Below are 18,248 nucleotides of genomic sequence, written 5' to 3'. Positions count from 1 at the left end.
TGTACTTTAGATACACTGTACACTTTCATTTCGGTATTATTTAAATTATTGAATGTAATATGCCCTACTACTATATTTTATTGTATATTTGTAACCATGTTTGCTGTTGCTTCAAGACATTCCACCCTTGGGATGAATAAAGTAAAATCTAATCTAATCTTTTGTGAGTATTTCAATTTTTCTTTCTGTGTTTTCTTCACGAGATGTCAGTGTGATTTATTGTGCCATTTTACTGCACTATTTATACTGTAATATATCAGCTGTTAAAATGATGCATTGCTTTAGAAAATGAATACCCTCACCAGGACATTTAAATGCTGCTTACACTTAAATGTATCAGTAATACTATTTAAGTAATACAACCCTGTCTTATGGGTCATTCTGAAAAATGTGTACAAATAATGTACTATTTTTGATACTTCAATCCTGGTAATTAAGTTTAACTTTGATTGCAATACTTTTTATTGTGATGGATTATTCTTATATAGCATTATTAGTACTTCTACTGAAGTAAAATATCGTCATTATTCACTCCACCACTGGCTCTTGCATTCAGTGATATTTTAGGTAAGAGTGTGGTCTAATGGGATGTTACAGTTCATGCATCTGTGCATCAACATACATTCTTAATAAATATCTATATATATATATATAGATATATCTATATCTATATAGATATATATCCATATAAACATCTATATATAGATATATATCTATATAGATATATATAAACATCTATATATATACCTATATATATAAAAATATATATATCTATAAAAAAATATATATCTATATATCTATATATCTATATGGTTTTCAGAGTTTGGTGTGGAAAAACTTGACAGGCATGCACAGAGTAAAGACCTAAACCCCATCCAACATTGGCCAGGCCTTATCGCCCAGCATCAGTGTTCCACTTCACTAAAGCTCTTTTGGCCGGATGGGATCAAATCCCTGCAGTGAGGTTCCTAAATCTTGTGGCAAGCTTTTCGAGTAAGATAGAGTCTGTTATAGCAGCTTACTAATGCGCACAGCAGTGGCCTGTCTTTGTCCATCACGTGAACAATTGAAGTCTTTTCCATCTATTTATCTCTACCTGCACAAGCACCGTCAGCACGTTGTGATCTTGTCCTTGCTACCATGTGCTTCAGGTGATGAAGCTCTCACACAGCCTCTGCCAACACATGCGGGCCCACAGCGTGATGAGGTGCTGACGGAGATCACTTATGAAATTGAGTCAGGTAAAAGAAGATGACGAGGTGACGGCGAAGCTGCGTGAATCCTGTTGGAGTGTAATGAGGTGGATATAGAGTCGCCGTGTCTAACACCAGAGGAATTAACCGAGGGCAGAGAGCATGGAAAACGAAGAGGGAGGGGAGGGGGGGGGGGGGAGGCGTGGCTAACAAGCAGAAAATCCTCTCATTCGTAATATCTGCAGATGAAATTAGAACATCTTGATCAGTCACACACATAACAATTTATAGTCTCCGAATCTTCGTAATTAACACTTCCATTGACAAATTATGTGGTGAATTTCCATGATTGGACATTTTCAATCGTCTGTGCACACAGACACATATCACTGAGGCCATATCATTTTATTTTGTTGTCAGACAGACAGCGAATGTGAAAGTCATCGGTTCAAAAGCCACAAGCTTTAGTGTTGCGTATGCTAACGTGCCAACATACAATGTTTAAAATACAAACAACGAATAGATGACATTAGAATATAGAAAAGACTTGTCTTTATTAAAATATTTGGTTTATTAGAAATGTCTTTTGAAATGTTCCATAGCTCTACAGAAACAGAATTGCACCACAAAAACACACTGTTCCATCTTCAAAACACAGTACAAAAATACCTTTAAAATAGCACCTTTTCTCTTGCAGGTAAACATGCAGTCATGATCAGAAACACGACTTCCCCAAACAGTAAAATACAATATGTACAAAATATTGGCAGAATATTGTGCTTGATTCTTCATATTTAATACAAATATGATAAAACTATATCCATAATATAACCCAATACAGATGTGCTTGCATAGTAATCATGTAGAGAATTGTGAAGAGTTATTTTAGGCATCTGTGGCTCTGGATTTAAAGGTTCTGTTCATCCCCTGCAGATGGTATTCGTTGCTGTTCGAGCACTTTCAAAGCTTTCATGGAAATCTCCTGGTTAAACTCATTAATTTCTACCATGTTGGGTGAATTTTTTTAGATTTTTAGTCAAGATCAAGTACATATTTGTACATTTCAACTCTTAAGTTGCACTACGGTAAAAACAACCACCAATCACTGAGTCTTGTTAAGGGCTCAACTTGTTATTTGAGAATTACATTACATTAATTCTATATTATTTCTATACCATTTGTCATGGAATGTTATTTATCTTTTAATCAAGTTAAAAAATGAATGTAAAAAATAATCTTATGCATGCAGTTTACAGGTATTCTCTTTTGGATTCAGGGTTAATGTTAAATGAACTCAGATAGCTTTTGTCATCCCAAAGGATTTCTCTGAAAAAAGCTGAAATACTACCACAAAAGTAGCTTTATTCAGGCAACTCCTGTGCTTCTATGTTGAGGAACATTACAGTAAAATGATCATGACAAGAAAACTTGCGAATGCTCATTAACAACCTTTACCTCTGCCCACTTTGTTACTTTACTAAGTCAGGACAGTGAAACTGTTTATATATATATATATATATAGATATATATATATATTAGTGAATGTAATCAGTATGTGGCCATATTTCCTGATCAGTGTGTGAATTAAACATTTATTAGAGTAATAATATGATTTGTCTTGTGCATTTACCGTAGCCTGTGTTGTGGGTTGTTACGTCTGTCTTGTGTCCTGTCTGATAGAAAGTCTGGCATCTAGGGGGTCCTATGTGGTATCAAAGATCTTTTTGTTGTTGAGTAAAATAATAAAAACATCCTTGCAGTAAATACCAGTTCAGTGAAGTCCACAACAAATGTAGTTTGTAGTCCATGCTGCCAAATCCTCCTGTTATGTGTATTTTATTGAGTGTTGCTGGGGATCTACTTGTGGTTCTCTTTGCTAAAGTAGCTTTCACTACTGCTAATCATGAATACAGCCGTAAACAGGCCTAGATTTGTGCAGCTTGCATCGGATGACACATTCAACTGAAATTATTAGGAAATAAACCAAACATAAGACACCTTCATGAGTGAAGGGAATACTGGGCCCACCGAGACCATTTCCTTCTTATTGGCCTGTTTCCGATCAACAGCTAAGTTTTAATGACTAAAAAATAAATGCGTCAAGTGTTTGGTTTACTGCTGTTGATCTGTAATAAGGCAGTATGCTGTTACAGAAAATACTTTTATAGTTATTTAGAACTATAATTACAGGCTTGATTTTGTGAGGTCACACTGAATTTGTGCCAAATTTAAAAGAAATTAGCCATAAGCTTTCCTGAGATATCTCATTCAAGAGAATGGGATGGACATTAGGTCAAGGTGAAACTTTGACCTACAGAATGTGATAAATTAATCTGTGAGTCCAGGTTGATGTTTGTGCCAAATTTGAAGACAATCCCACCTTCTTGAGATATTGTGTTCCCGTGTACGAACACCGAATGCCTCCGGACACAGTTGCTACTGGCACGGAGGGTACAAAATATGTGCCTTTTGAAAAGGTGGAACAAATGCTTGTAATTACCAAACAATGGAAGACGCAACACAATTGTGAGGGTATTTATAATCGGATAAAATGCACCCACTTTGACAAAATAACCATCACTTCTGAACAAAGAGACATTTCTTTTCAATTTGTCAGTGACCGGTTCCACGTAAACAAACACACATAAAAACTGAACTATACTTCAATCTACAGCCTCAAAAATGATCACAGAGTTAAAAAAAACACAATAAATCATCATGAGCTTCACCATATTGGTATTTACTGAAGGCTATTGCAACACCAAATGGATTACGGTACTGAAGGTACAGTGGAAGGCAAGGACACTATTCTTAAGTGTGCCAAGGTACGACTGCACAAATCGTACTAACAAACTAACCCAACACTGTTTTATCTTTTGGAGAGCATAACGCAAGGGGGCCCTCTGGTATCCCCTCTCAACCTGGGATACAGTTTGTTTGGGTTTGCAGAAACAATAAATAAACAAGAACTAATCTTGAACATTTGACAAAATAATGATGAGACGGATTTGTCCTCAATCATCTTGCGGTCTTTAAGGGATGAGGACCTGCACAACAGATCACACTCGTTAGTCTGCATACATTCAATACTGACATAACCTACCATGTGTGTGTGTGTGTGTGTGTACCTTTAGCCTCCCCAAGGCAGAGCTCCTCGCACTCCTCCTGTTGGAGGAAGCGGTTGTTGTTTCCTTCACAGCCGCTGTAGATGAAGGGCCTGCAGGCCTGAACCTGACTATTAAAGTACCAGCGCAGAGTGTATTGTCCACAGTTCCCCTCCTCCATGGGCAGCAGGCACAAGTCAGCTGGAGCTACAGAACACAAACATGCATGTGCGTGCACGCACCCACCCACACGCACACACAGACACACACGTCAAGAGTGTGCACACAGAGAAACAAAGACGCACACACGATAAGAAAAGAGCAGGCCAGGCAGAGAGGAGCTGAGGCAGAGCAGTAGAAAAGAGCAATATGGGACCCACAACAAGCATTCCTGACCACTGAGATCAAAAACGCAATCAAACCAACATATTCATTTTTTAGATAATTAGCTCCGATTTATAAATCATTTTGTGTGATTTTACTGGATGCATTTATGCCTTTAAGTCAACAGCAAAACAGCAACGCAGCCCGGGACATGCAGAGAGGACCAGACTTCAGGCCGGCAGGATGGCAGAATGAATCCTTGTTGAATCCCAATACAAGACAACAGCATGAGCGGTTTACCTTCCCCCTGGACGCTCCTCTTGATTCTGATCGATCTGGCTTTCAGAGGTGTAACTTTGGCTGCTTTCTGACCAACAGCTTTTACTTTCTTCTTAACATCAGCTCTGGCTGATTTCTTTGGTTGAACTGCGATTGTTTTTATATTTTCATCCTTATCAACCTCACCTGCACACACAGCATAGACACATTCAGCATGAATAGAAGGACAAATACATTAGTGTGATAACGGGTTTAAAGGTCATGGTCGTTCTCAGACTCAGGACGGTGGGCGCTTGTAGCAGGCGGGAGTGAAACATTATACAAGGTCAACGCCGTCCCTCAATGTCATGAAATGAGCACAAAGTGAAACACACACTGAATATGAAGACACGCTCCTCCAGCACAAACTTGATTATGTGCCGATTGAATAAACCAAATTATGGCACATGGGGAGAAATTTGAAACGCCATCTTCTGTTCGTCACATGAACCAGACCAAGTCTGTGGACACATCTTGTTAATGTTGGGGTCATTCTAATTAAAAGGGGAATCCAGGCATTGTTATTATTCTCGTACTTTTGTCCATTGTGAACATTTTAATCGCCACCTTTATTGTAGAATTTGGAAAACCTGGAATTTGTGCATAATTGTGAGAGTAAAATAATATAATATAAAAATATGGAAGTAACAATCAGGTTGATGCATATTTCTGAGGTTCATAGTTTGGGCTCATGAAGACATATTGCCTGAAAAACACAGCATCGACTTTGTTTCCCCCACTTCAAAACAGGGAACACAGACAATGTTCTCATCTTACGCATTTCATGTAAGACCAGGTTGGTTGAAGCGGTGCTCAGTCTATCAGAAAGTGATATTTTACTCCACGGTAGCATCAGACATGGAATGAAACACAGTACCGTCGCTAAGGTCGGCAGAGGCAGTGAAGTAGAGCAGCTCGTCCAAGGGGTTGTTGTTGTAGGACTGGATGGAGTAGATGTGCTCGTAGTCGGGGTCGTTGGTGTTCACCACCACATGCAGCTCACGGCCTGAGAGAAACGCAACACCACACAGGTAAGAGATCCTTCACCTGCATCTGACGACCTCCACGCTTCAGACAGATGGAAGCCCTTTGGACCGTATTGGCCCAACTCAAGAAGCTTATGAATACAAGTACAAAAACATCAGTGAGCCTATTCACTAACATTTGTATTAGTCTATAGAATACATGATGTGGGAGTGTAACATAAATGGAGTCCTCTGTTTTCTTAATGAGAAAACCACCCAGCTGTCAGAGGTCTCCAGACCCAGAGCCACCAAGTTAGACCTGCTTGTTAGGGACGGACAGGCAGACGGACACACAGGTCAAGGTCGACAGGCAGAGCGATGGACGCACACACTCACCCTCCTCACCCTTCACGGCCAGTAGTTGCTCTGGTGCAGGCCGAGACCGGTTCGGGAGCTGGGACCGATTTACCGGGCCTGTACCTGAGAGAGCCAGATAGGACGGGCAGGAGCGAACAGGTACACCAAGGGAGCGGAGACGAGATTTAGAGAGCAAGAGGGACCAGGAAAGTGTTACAGAAGAGGGACCGGAAAGGTAACATGATGGGAAAAAAGGAAGGACAGAACATTCTGGTAGTAATACCTTCAGACACATGAGCCAACAACAAAAACAACAACCCCGAAGCCCCACACAAATCATTCCACCGTTGCAGCATACACACCAGATGAAAGGATTTACAGAGTTTTGCAAGATTGGTCACCATGAGGCAATCTTCCAAAAACGGGTTGTAATCATTTAAGGATTCAAGTCGCTGCTGTACGGACTTGCTGCCTCAAACCATCACTGATCTGTACATTATGAAATGCAGAACTACTTCTGAGGTATGACTAATAAAGAGTGAAAACGTTTGGTTTTGCTTCATTATTAGTACCCCTGCATCGTAATAGTAACGGCTGCTTCACAACACTGATGAAGTCTTCATTGATCAACTTTGAGAAAGTCGATCTTTTTTGAGTTTTTTTCCAATTGTCTTTTAATTAGTGGATTTGATCCAGTCTCAGTAATTTGAAGAAAGTACGTTTTTAATTAAGTCTATATAATATTTGAAGGTAATGAAACTGATTGTTTTGTGTGCATGAGGTTAAATGATCATTTAAACCACACACAAAAATGCCTAATTTGGGAAAATGCTCGAAAGCATTCAAAAGAATATATATGCGACTGACGACTCCACAGCAGTGTGTGGTATAGTGTGTGACTCATGATACACCACAGCCCTTCTGGCCACCAACCCTCCTCTGCTGCAGTCGATTGGCTCACTCACCTCCACACGCTGAGGACCAGACGGATGGACAGGAAGGAAGCAGAAACAGAGGACAAAAAAAGGTCAGCTCCAAGAGCCATGACATTGTTGTAGTTCTCTGCAGCTTCTTTTGTATCATACTTTCAAAGAGTTTCGCTGAAGCTGTGACTCATATGCCGTGGATACCAGCGGAAGGGGGACACGTCTGTTATAAATTAGCAATGTGAGCTGCATGACAGACTCACCACAGTGCTGACTCATCTCGGAGCGAACGTACTCTCTGACCTCATACTCCTGAATGGAAAATAAATAGTGGGAAGAGAGAGAGAAAAACACACACACACACACACTTACAAACACAACCCTAATTCAGCTTTGTGTAAGTGTGTGTGTGTGTGCTGTTTGATGGACACATTCAAATTGAACAGGGTAAAGGCACAAGCACTGACCATCATGCCTGGCTCTCCGCTGTCTCCCTTGGCTCCATCTGGTCCCAACTCTCCCTGCAACACGAAACCGAGTCAGAACACGCGGCACACACAGCGGCGGAGAGCACGCGCATCCATTGAGCTGAGAGCAGCACGGCAACGAAACGCAAAGTCAAAGTCAAAGATCAGGAATTGTGACGTTTACAGATACAGTACATAAAAAAGGTTTCTCAGCCTCGGCATCCTGAGCCAATGACCCTTTAACGAACCAACAAATACAATAAAGCCGGGAGGCGTTAAGAAAATGTGGTTCTCATCTCAAGTTACCAGATTTGCTGGAATTCAAAAGCGTTATTTGAATACGATTTTCAACGTTTTTTAATAAGGGAACCAATAAGGATCTCTGGTTTTCTATCCAGAGATGTTTGTCCAGAAAAAGACCCGGAGACGAGGGCGACACTCACATGCTCTCCCCGCTGCCCCGGGATCCCTGGGATACCGCGTGGACCAACCATGAAGGGACCGATTGGACCTCTCTCTCCCTGACGAGGTACAACAACATTACACCACACAGCATGTCTGCAGGAGACGAGCGGAGTAAACATCTTTGCATCGATCTCTGGAGAGGCGCTATCTGCCTGCGTTGCTTCAGTGAAATCAAAGGCAGATCATTGATTCTAGTCCACTGCTATCGGTCCTCCAAAGGAGCTACGATTCTCCTTCAGTTCACACACGCAATATGACATCAAAGCTATAGCGAATGTGACTTCATGCAGTTCTGGTGCGCATGCATTGTGCCAATCTGTGTTTACAGTTGTTTTGTATTAGTGCTTGTCTGATCCGTTAATAGGATGTAAAATAAACTGGGTTGACTAACAGGAGTGTCTCAGTCTAAAAAAAGGTGCGTCCATCAAAGAGACTGGATATGGCCCCGCTCTCCTTTCACCAGCTCTCTTTCGTGATTTGATGATGCAGCAGACAAGCCAGTCGGAGGCAGGGCCCATCAACCTGTCAATCATTATGATGAAGCAATACACGGGAATCAAAGAAAACGAGCTGTCAGGTGAAGAAGAAACAGGAGAACAAACTCGGGAGGAAAACAAAAGACTGTATTCTTTTTGTAGAAGTCGTAAATCACATTCCTCACAAATGTCAAAAACAAAAGGTTGTTATCTTTGTTGCTGCTCACACATCTCTGACTGCTGCTATTTTGTGCCGTTGCATAGTTGTGCAATTACCATGTTAGTTTATTCTTGCTTCCATTATACATTCTTTTTCTTTGCTAGATAGCCATAGAATGTGTGTGCACCGTCGTACCTGATGGGTTGCCCATTAGCCGGTGTAACAAAGGCTTGTTGGATTGCCATTATATCCTCTCTCGTCACTTTAATAGACATCTGCCTCCATAAAGCGGAGAAGTGTGAGGAAGTTTGCAGCTGACCCCTCTCACCCTGGAGACACTCTGTTTGAGTCCCTCCCCTCTGGCAGGAGGCTGAGGTCCATCAGAACCAAGAGCTCACGCCACACAGACAGCTTCTTCCCATCGGCAGTCCGGCTCATGAACAGAGCCCGGGTCCCCACTGACCCTCATGAACAGAGCCTGGGACCCCACTGACCCTCATGAACAGAGCCCGGGTCCCCACTGACCCTCATGAACAGAGCCCGGGTCCCCACTGACCCTCATGAACAGAGCCCGGGTCCCCACTGACCCTCATGAACAGAGCCTGGGACCCCACTGACCCTCATGAACAGAGCCCGGGTCCCCACTGACCCTCATGAACAGAGCCCGGGTCCCCACTGACCCTCATGAACAGAGCCTGGGTCCCCACTGACCCTCATGAACAGAGCCTGGGTCCCCACTGACCCTCATGAACAGAGCCTGGGACCCCACTGACCCTCATGAACAGAGCCCGGGTCCCCACTGACCCTCATGAACAGAGCCCGGGTCCCCACTGACTGACTCGGTCATCACCAGGACATTTCCTTCCTGTCACTCCCATTGCACACCTCTTATTCTTCATTTTAAATACACTTAAATACACATAACTCTTCACTTTTAATACCCTTATCACTTTCAACTGACCTACACTGGTTAAAGTAATGAAACCTGCCTTTCTGTGCACTTTATCTTATTTCTATATTCTTAATTCTCGCACTTTGTTGATTGTCGCTGATTGTTGTTAATGTTATTGTCTATTGTCGCACATTCCTTCAATGTGAAAACATAAATGGCAATAAAAGCTTCTGATTCTGAAGTATGTCATTCTTCATTGTCAAGCCAAAGTAAAGATAGTCACCTTCTGTCCCTGGAGCCCCTCTGGGCCTTTAGCACCAGCTAGTCCCTGAGTGCCACTCAGGCCCGGTGTCCCATCCACCCCCCTGGGGCCAGGGGGACCGGGTACACCCGATGGACCCTACATGAATCACAGAGACAGGGCATTATGAACCCAAAGGCTTCCTGAGTGGAGCTCTGAGGATGATCCATGTGGTGCCTCTGATGGTACGTCCCATGGAGCCGAGAGACGCTCACACTGGACCGCTACAAACTCACCCGTTCACCTTTCTCTCCCTGAGTTCCTTTGGGTCCTGCTAGGCCGTCAATTCCACGGTCGCCCTACACAGCAGAAGAGAAGTGGTAACACTTTATATATTGGACACATTTATAGTTAGTCAAATAAAAGTTAAGACAGCACATACCTTTGGACCGACTATTCCTTCTTTTCCAGGAGTCCCAAGAGCCCCAGAAGGTCCAAGTTCCCCCTGGAAAACACAGAGAGCACAGCTGGAGACCAGTCTTAAGAGCACACAGACGCATGTATACATACATATATATATATATATAAGATATATATATATGTATGATATATATATATATATATAATATATATATATATGTATGATATATATATATATGTATGATATATATATATATATGTATGATATATATATATATATATATAATACATCACATAGTGTCCGTTGGATGTTAATCATACCTGTTCACCTTTTCTTCCTGGGAGGCCTGATCGGCCATGAGTACCACCATCCCCCTAAACACAAACACTCGTTAAATTTCAAAAGTACTAACCAAATATTACATGACTCATACATTCCAGGACTCACAACTCATAATAAAAACTACAACAAGGAACTTTAATTTTGAGTTGATTAAGTGGACAAAAGTGGACCGAAGCAGCGGAGTCGCTCTCTTCCTCCCGACAAAACTTCAACCGCAGGTCGAAGGCGTCTGCAAAGCTGGATCTGACCTGGGCTCTGGACATCGGCCGATACCGAGTACCGATTAGATAATACCGTTTGTATTTAATAAGCTGCATGCTTTACCGTATGCCCAGTGACTGGACTCATTCTTTTATCTATGAGGTAACAACATAAATACATGGATATCTATTACTGGTACATCGGTTGTATTCTGCATTTCTAATCACAAAAGGATCCGCTGCACAGACGACGAGCTTTCAGTGAGATGTTAACTTCTTAGTTCATCATTGGGACAGAAGAAATACCCGGTGTTAAAATACCACTCGGTGAGAAATCACCACAATACAATTGCTTCATTCATGCTCATCTCTTCTCCTCTTCCTCCTCCAAATCAGATTTTCTTTGTCTGTCTTGATCCCACCTTCTCTCCTTTGAGTCCATCATTTCCACAAGCTCCCTTGGGTCCTCGGTCACCCTGGAAGCAAATAAGTTCATCTTTGAAAGAGGCCCATGAAGAAGCTTGTGAGTGACAATGGACAAGATGCTCTGGACCAGCCGGACAGAGAGCCCATCCATTGGTCACAGACCAGCGGACTGGCTCGGGTCGTTGGTCACAAATCAACATGTAATATCAAACGCATTCTATAAAAACCTCAATATATCACTTTACGGAGGGTTATATGCACAACTATTTCTTGTCCAGGACCAGCTGACAGGCACCCGGTGGAGTCTTCAGGCAGTAAATGGTCCTGGCCAATAAGATAAATTGTGAGGTCCTGGGATGTCGTACATGTATAGATTGTAAAGCCCTCTGAGGCAAATTTGTAATTTGTGATAATGGGCTGTACAAAGTACACTGAATTGAATTCAAATAGTCTTGCACATAAATAGTAAATTGAGGTTATTGTATGTTGGATTTTGTAACTTTGGGAGGAGCCAAGTTTCCTTTATTTCCCAAAATGTCAAACTATTCCTTCAGATTCAACCTCTCATCCCACTGAGAAATTTTGAACTTTTTACATTTTTCGAGAGGTCTGAGATGCTTCTGATGTTGTTTGTGGGTAAATACTTGTGTGTGAGAGGCTGCATGTGTTGTATGTCTTCTCTCTTTACTGTCTCCAGCGGTCCTCTGTGCACGACTGTTGCTCAGTGGTGAGCAGAGTCGTCTTTCCACATGGACTAGCCCATGTCCATGTGTCCTTGGGCAAGACTCGAAACCCCAAATAACTCCCGTAGCTGTGCCTGCGGTGTGTGAATGTGTGTGAACAATAAGAATTCAAACTTATATAGCCCTTTTCTAAATACACAAATACATGTAAATGAATGTTAGATGGTCCTGATGGTGGCTCCTCCCATCAGTGTATGATTGGGTGTGAATGGGTTAAAGCGCTTTGAGTGGTCGGAGGAATAGTAAAGCGCTAAACAGGAACAGTCCGTTTACTCTGGTCTCTCTTACTAAATAGATCTGTGTCAATGAGATAAGCTGATAAAAGTTATCAAAATAAAAATAACTTGCTTGCCTGCACACATCTTTGATTGCTTCAGTGATTAAAATATAATTCAAATGAATAAATTAAGTGAAAGACAAATGGGCATTGATTCTATCAGGCTTAGCAAACCCGCTATTTTTGGGTGTTGATAATCATAATGAAAGGGTGAATGTTCTGCATGGATATCTTGACTGTAATCCTCTGCAATCATATCCATGTTGTGCTATTATTGACTTGTGATCGTCATCACCGACTCCCGAAGGATGAAAATACCTTGATTCCTCTCGGTCCTACAACACCAAGCTCTCCCTTCTCGCCCCTCTGCCCGGCTGTCCCGTCTTTTCCTTGAAAACCCTGGAAGAGAAAACAGAAAAAAATCCCTTGATCTGTCCACCAAAGAGATAAAACCACACACACACACAACATGATTAATCTATATTGGGATGAAATTCAAATCACAGACCAATTCGCCAGGTACTCCAGGATAGCCAGCTTCTCCCTGCAGGGAGAGGACAGAAATATAGTGATTAGAGCAGTCAAATTATGACATGTACTAACTACGGACTGGATTTAATATTAACTCTGACACTGATTTAATCACAATAATCAGCCATGCTCAGCGTTACTCGCCTTTTGTCCCCCAGGGCCACGGGCCCCCGGGAATCCAATGGATCCTCTTTCTCCCGACTCTCCCCTCAGACCCTAATGTCAAATACAAGGATACATAAATATGTATAGTGATCATTTGTGATATCAGTATAGTGGCCTTTTTGATGGTGTAACAAAAGAATATTGTTTAAATGTCATCTTTTCCTTGTTAACAGTTAAATAAATGAGTTCAATAAATGAGTCACTTGATGTGTCTGCTTGGCCATCAGATCCATGTTACTTGTTATAATATATGCAATTATCCATCACCACTAAATTATGTTATGTGGGACGAATAAAGGATTATCTAATCTAATCTAAAAGTAACTCTATATCTGAGAAGTATTAAAATAAGCACGCTTTTGATAATTGTTTTTGAGCAAAAATGCTGGTTTCTCTGCTTTATATCTGAAGCTGGTCGGTTGAAACCAGAAATGTGAATATATCACCATTTCTGAGGTTCCCTTCACCAACTAGTTCATAAATCCCTCAACATAAAAAACAAAATGGAACAAAAGAAAAAGATCCTTGGTAGCATCCATAACACCATCCTACATGTATAACACCATCCTATATGTATAACACCATCCCACATGTATAACACCATCCTATATGTATAACACCATCCTATATGTATAACACCATCCTATATGTATAACACGATCCCATATGTATAACACCATCCTATATGTATAACACCATCCTATATGTATAACACCATCCCACATGTATAACACCATCCTATATGTATAACACCATCCTATATGTATAACACCATCCTATATGTATAACACGATCCCATATGTATAACACCATCCTATATGTATAACACCATCCTATATGTATAACACCATCCTATATGTATAACACCATCCTATATGTATAACACGATCCCATATGTATAACACCATCCTATATGTATAACACCATCCCATATGTATAACACCATCCCATATGTATAACACCATCCTATATGTATAACACCATCCCATATGTATAACACCATCCTATATGTATAACACCATCCCATATGTATAACACCATCCTATATGTATAACACCATCCCATATGTACAACACCATCCCATATGTACAACACCATCCCATATGTATAACACCATCCTATATGTATAACACCATCCTATATGTATAACACCATCTCATATGTACAACACCATCCCATATGTATAACACCATCCTATATGTATAACACCATCCCATATGTATAACACCATCCCATATGTATAACACCATCCTATATGTATAACACAATCCCATATGTATAACACCATCCTATATGTATAACACCATCCCATATGTATAACACCATCCTCTATGTATAACACCATCCTATATGTATAACACCATCCCATATGTATAACACCATCCTATATGTATAACACCATCCCATATGTATAACACCATCCCATATGTATAACACCATCCCATATGTATAACACCATCCTATATGTATAACACCATCCCATATGTACAACACCATCCCATATGTATAACACCATCCTATATGTATAACACCATCGTATATGTATAATACGATCCCATATGTATAACACCATCCTATATGTATAACACCATCCCACATGTATAACACCATCCTCTATGTATAACACCATCCCACATGTATAACACCATCCTATATGTATAACACCATCCTATATGTATAACACGATCCCATATGTATAACACCATCCTATATGTATAACACCATCCTATATGTATAACACCATCCTAAAGGTATAACACCATCCCACATGTATAACACCATCCTATATGTATAACACCATCCCACATGTATAACACCATCCTATATGTATAACACCATCCCATATGTATAACACCATCCCATATGTATAACACCATCCTATATGTATAACACCATCCCATATGTACAACACCATCCCATATGTATAACACCATCCCATATGTATAACACCATCCTATATGTATAACACCATCCCATATGTATAACACCATCCTATATGTATAACACCATCCCACATGTATAACACCATCCTATATGTATAACACCATCCCATATGTATAACACCATCCTATATGTATAACACCATCCCATATGTATAACACCATCCCATATGTATAACACCATCCTATATGTATAACACCATCCTATATGTATAACACCATCCCATATGTATAACACCATCCTATATGTATAACACCATCCTATATGTATAACACCATCCCATATGTATAACACCATCCCATATGTATAACACCATCCTATATGTATAACACCATCCCATATGTATAACACCATCCCACATGTATAACACCATCCCATATGTATAACACCATCCTATATGTATAACACCATCCTATATGTATAACACCATCCCATATGTATAACACCATCCTATATGTATAACACCATCCCATATGTATAACACCATCCTATATGTATAACACCATCCTATATGTATAACACCATCCCATATGTATAACACCATCCTATATGTATAACACCATCCCATATGTTCAGACAAGAAACACATTTACCTGCTCCCCGAGAGGGCCGTCTTGACCTTTGCCCCCTTTCTCTCCCTGCACACCTTTGGATCCCCTGTCACCCTAAAATGAAACAATAGTCACATCTTGAATCTTGAATCTTGAATCCAGAACAATCACAACTAAATAAAAAATAATAATCTCATTATATTAGACCCATCCAGGTGTTAACTGACCGCTTCTCCTTTACCGCCCCTTTCTCCAGCAGGTCCTCCCACCAGCACGGTGTCCCCCTGTGAGTGACAGGACAGCTGTAAACATCTGGCTTCTCCCCAAAGCCACAACATCAACAAACAATGTTTGGTTCTGCAACCTTTCCTTAAGCGGTGTCACTTTTATTATCGTAGCTCATTAACATTGTGTGTATTCATATATTCCTCCTGCTCTCGCGTGAAAGAGCTCTTTCAAAACAGACACAATGCGTCTTATAGTCCTCCCTCCGTTTGTGTGTCAGAGGGAGAGAGATAGTGGGAGAGCTTCATAGACATCACATGTGCACACCTTCTCTCCTTTGTCACCTTGCAGCCCGATGTCCCCCTGAAAAAGAACATAGCTTGAGCAAAACATTTCATTCAGCTGTTTATATTTCTTTCATTATACATGAGCAAAAGACTCGGGGGAAGACCCAGCGAGCATGAGGACACATAACAATGGGACACGGCCTGGTAGTATTCACCTTCTCTGCCCGGATGCCACGATTCCCTGGGGGACCCTGATAAACACACAAACAAACACACACACACACACACACAAACACTCCCATTATATACTGGAAGAAACAGCGTGCCTGTTTTTAACTCAGGGCTATGTTTACAGCCTCTTGGTCAATTAAGCACTTAATTAAACACAACACTGAAACTAAAGTTTACAGCTTGAGGCCGAGTCCATGAGGTGTTTTATGACTGTGTTACGTCCCGTGACTGAGACGGCCCTCTTTCAGGAAGAGGGTGGAGCTATCTAATTCAGGTCTGATAGCCTGGAGCAACACCACCTGAGAAGGATCACCTAATCAGTGGGTGGGACATATATACACCCAGACTAAAGTGTTTCTCGCTCTCTCTCTTCACCTCTGAGCTTGACTATCCTGTGACCTGGTGCCTAAGTGTAGGCCACCATTTGTGTGTATTTTCGAGTCAAGCTTGTAGGGGTTCTCTGCCATTTTTGTTGTGTCCATTTTCTCCTGTTTTGTGGTCAGACAGGGAGCGTAGAATTGTTTTTCCTTTCTTCTATGGGAGGTCAGTGGTATCTTTTGTTTTCTAGTTAGCATCGGGGTTTTGTTTGTTGTGTTGGCCTTGGAGACCCTGACGCCTTTTTCCTTTTGTTTGTGTTATTCTACCCTTCGTTAAACCTTAACTCTGAAATAAATATTCCTTATTTGCTCAAGTATTTAACTTTATTGTTCGCCTCCTTTGTTTCCCCCTTCGCTGTATCCCTTATTATTTGTAATGTTGCGACCTGTGCACCCTAGATAACGAGAGGCCGTAACAGACTGGCAGTGCTCCACCCACAGTGACGACACCCGCACCTTTCTGAAAAGTTCAAAGATCTTCAACAGGAAGCACTCGGAGCTGCCGCACGCAAAAAGAGTGCTCATAAAAAAGACGGTGGGTGCAATGTTTCTTGGCTTGGCGGCCGCACGCAGCTGCTTTCTCCTTATTTGGAACAGTTGAAAAGCTGGCGCTCAGAAAAGAAACACATATAATATGGACACTGCGTTCATGGAGAAGCTGTGTTGGTGTATGTTGTGTTACTGGGTGATGGATGAATAAGTTATCCAACAGTATTTACCGTTGGCCCTCTCTCCCCATCCGAGCCAGCGCGGCCCTCCTCTCCCTAAAACAGAAAGAGGAAGACAAACACGGCAGTTTCTATCATGCAGAGGCAGATTACATCAAATCTTCAATACAACACGACTGTCACCGATTTCTTACTCTCATCCCTGATTCTCCTCTCTCTCCTCTGGGACCGGGGACTCCAACGCCAACCTCCCCCTGGCAGCAGAAATAATATTGACACCCTTCAAAAAAATCCATTAACATTGAAGCAGGAGGAGAGAAACATGTGTGTCGCTTGGAGAGTCACCTTGTTCCCTTGGACCCCGTTGGTACCAGCAGAGCCCTATAAAGTTGTAATCATAATTCATCACTCATCGTTTTTTGTCCATTTGTCTCTCAGACATTTTACTCTTGTACATTTTTTTATAGAATTTTAAGCAGCATCTTTACTCACTGCCTGTCCAGGAGGACCAGCAGGTCCAGGGGGTCCGACATTTCCTGCCCGGCCTGCAAATCCCTGGAGACCCTGAAATAGAGACCTCGATAGTTGAAAACAAACCAGAGATATTAAGAGAAAAGGCGTACGGTATTGTGTCATCAGCGGCTCCACCAACCGTCTCTCCTTGTTGTCCGGGAGGCCCGAGTTGTCCAGTTTCTCCTCTCGGGCCGGGCTGCCCAGCAACACCCCACTTCCCCTGTAACCCTGGAGGACCAGCTGAACCAGGAAGGCCGGGATCTCCCTGAAATGAAATCAGAATTTGATCTTTGACCCGACTCACATCTGATGAATTACATTCACTGATTAAAGAGGTACGTACAGTAGTTGATCCTCTGTTGAACCACATGCTGTTACCCACCTTTAAGCCTGGAGGCCCAACCCGACCCGGATGACCGAGCAGCCCGATGCCCTTCTCTCCCTGCAACCCACACGTTGTCA

General features: G+C 41.7%; 2 protein-coding genes across 2 annotated transcripts in view; both read right to left on the bottom strand.

Moving 5' to 3' along the window:
- Positions 1 to 1,581: 1,581 nt before the first annotated feature.
- si:dkey-117n7.5 (uncharacterized protein LOC559444 homolog) lies at positions 1,582 to 6,601 on the bottom strand. Its single transcript, XM_056437011.1, has 5 exons — positions 6,301 to 6,601; positions 5,817 to 5,945; positions 4,922 to 5,086; positions 4,322 to 4,504; positions 1,582 to 4,240 (listed from the first exon to the last, which is right to left on the bottom strand). Exons 1-5 carry the CDS (start codon positions 6,599 to 6,601, stop codon positions 4,212 to 4,214), a joined length of 807 nt encoding a protein of 268 aa, XP_056292986.1. The 3' UTR covers positions 1,582 to 4,211.
- A 551-nt stretch (positions 6,602 to 7,152) lies between these two features.
- Positions 7,153 to 18,248, bottom strand: part of col7a1 (collagen, type VII, alpha 1) — a 66,876-nt gene continuing 55,780 nt past the window's right edge. The window contains exons 93-114 of the mRNA XM_056436725.1: positions 18,169 to 18,228; positions 17,926 to 18,051; positions 17,766 to 17,837; positions 17,619 to 17,654; positions 17,468 to 17,527; positions 17,325 to 17,369; positions 16,213 to 16,248; positions 16,038 to 16,073; positions 15,713 to 15,769; positions 15,528 to 15,599; positions 12,973 to 13,044; positions 12,806 to 12,841; positions 12,616 to 12,696; positions 11,274 to 11,327; positions 10,630 to 10,683; positions 10,331 to 10,393; positions 10,185 to 10,247; positions 9,931 to 10,047; positions 8,098 to 8,175; positions 7,655 to 7,708; positions 7,451 to 7,499; positions 7,153 to 7,235 (exon numbers count right to left, since the gene is read on the bottom strand). Of these exons, the coding sequence (XP_056292700.1) occupies positions 7,219 to 7,235; positions 7,451 to 7,499; positions 7,655 to 7,708; positions 8,098 to 8,175; positions 9,931 to 10,047; positions 10,185 to 10,247; positions 10,331 to 10,393; positions 10,630 to 10,683; positions 11,274 to 11,327; positions 12,616 to 12,696; positions 12,806 to 12,841; positions 12,973 to 13,044; positions 15,528 to 15,599; positions 15,713 to 15,769; positions 16,038 to 16,073; positions 16,213 to 16,248; positions 17,325 to 17,369; positions 17,468 to 17,527; positions 17,619 to 17,654; positions 17,766 to 17,837; positions 17,926 to 18,051; positions 18,169 to 18,228 (1,338 nt within the window). The 3' untranslated portion in view covers positions 7,153 to 7,218. The remainder of the gene's footprint in view (positions 7,236 to 7,450; positions 7,500 to 7,654; positions 7,709 to 8,097; positions 8,176 to 9,930; positions 10,048 to 10,184; positions 10,248 to 10,330; positions 10,394 to 10,629; positions 10,684 to 11,273; positions 11,328 to 12,615; positions 12,697 to 12,805; positions 12,842 to 12,972; positions 13,045 to 15,527; positions 15,600 to 15,712; positions 15,770 to 16,037; positions 16,074 to 16,212; positions 16,249 to 17,324; positions 17,370 to 17,467; positions 17,528 to 17,618; positions 17,655 to 17,765; positions 17,838 to 17,925; positions 18,052 to 18,168; positions 18,229 to 18,248) is intronic.

This window comes from Pseudoliparis swirei, chromosome 18 (genome assembly GCF_029220125.1).
Source record: "Pseudoliparis swirei isolate HS2019 ecotype Mariana Trench chromosome 18, NWPU_hadal_v1, whole genome shotgun sequence".
NCBI lineage: Eukaryota > Metazoa > Chordata > Actinopteri > Perciformes > Liparidae > Pseudoliparis > Pseudoliparis swirei.
The sequence above is the reverse complement of the archived record's forward strand: the minus strand, read 5'-3'. Positions and strand labels throughout refer to the sequence as shown.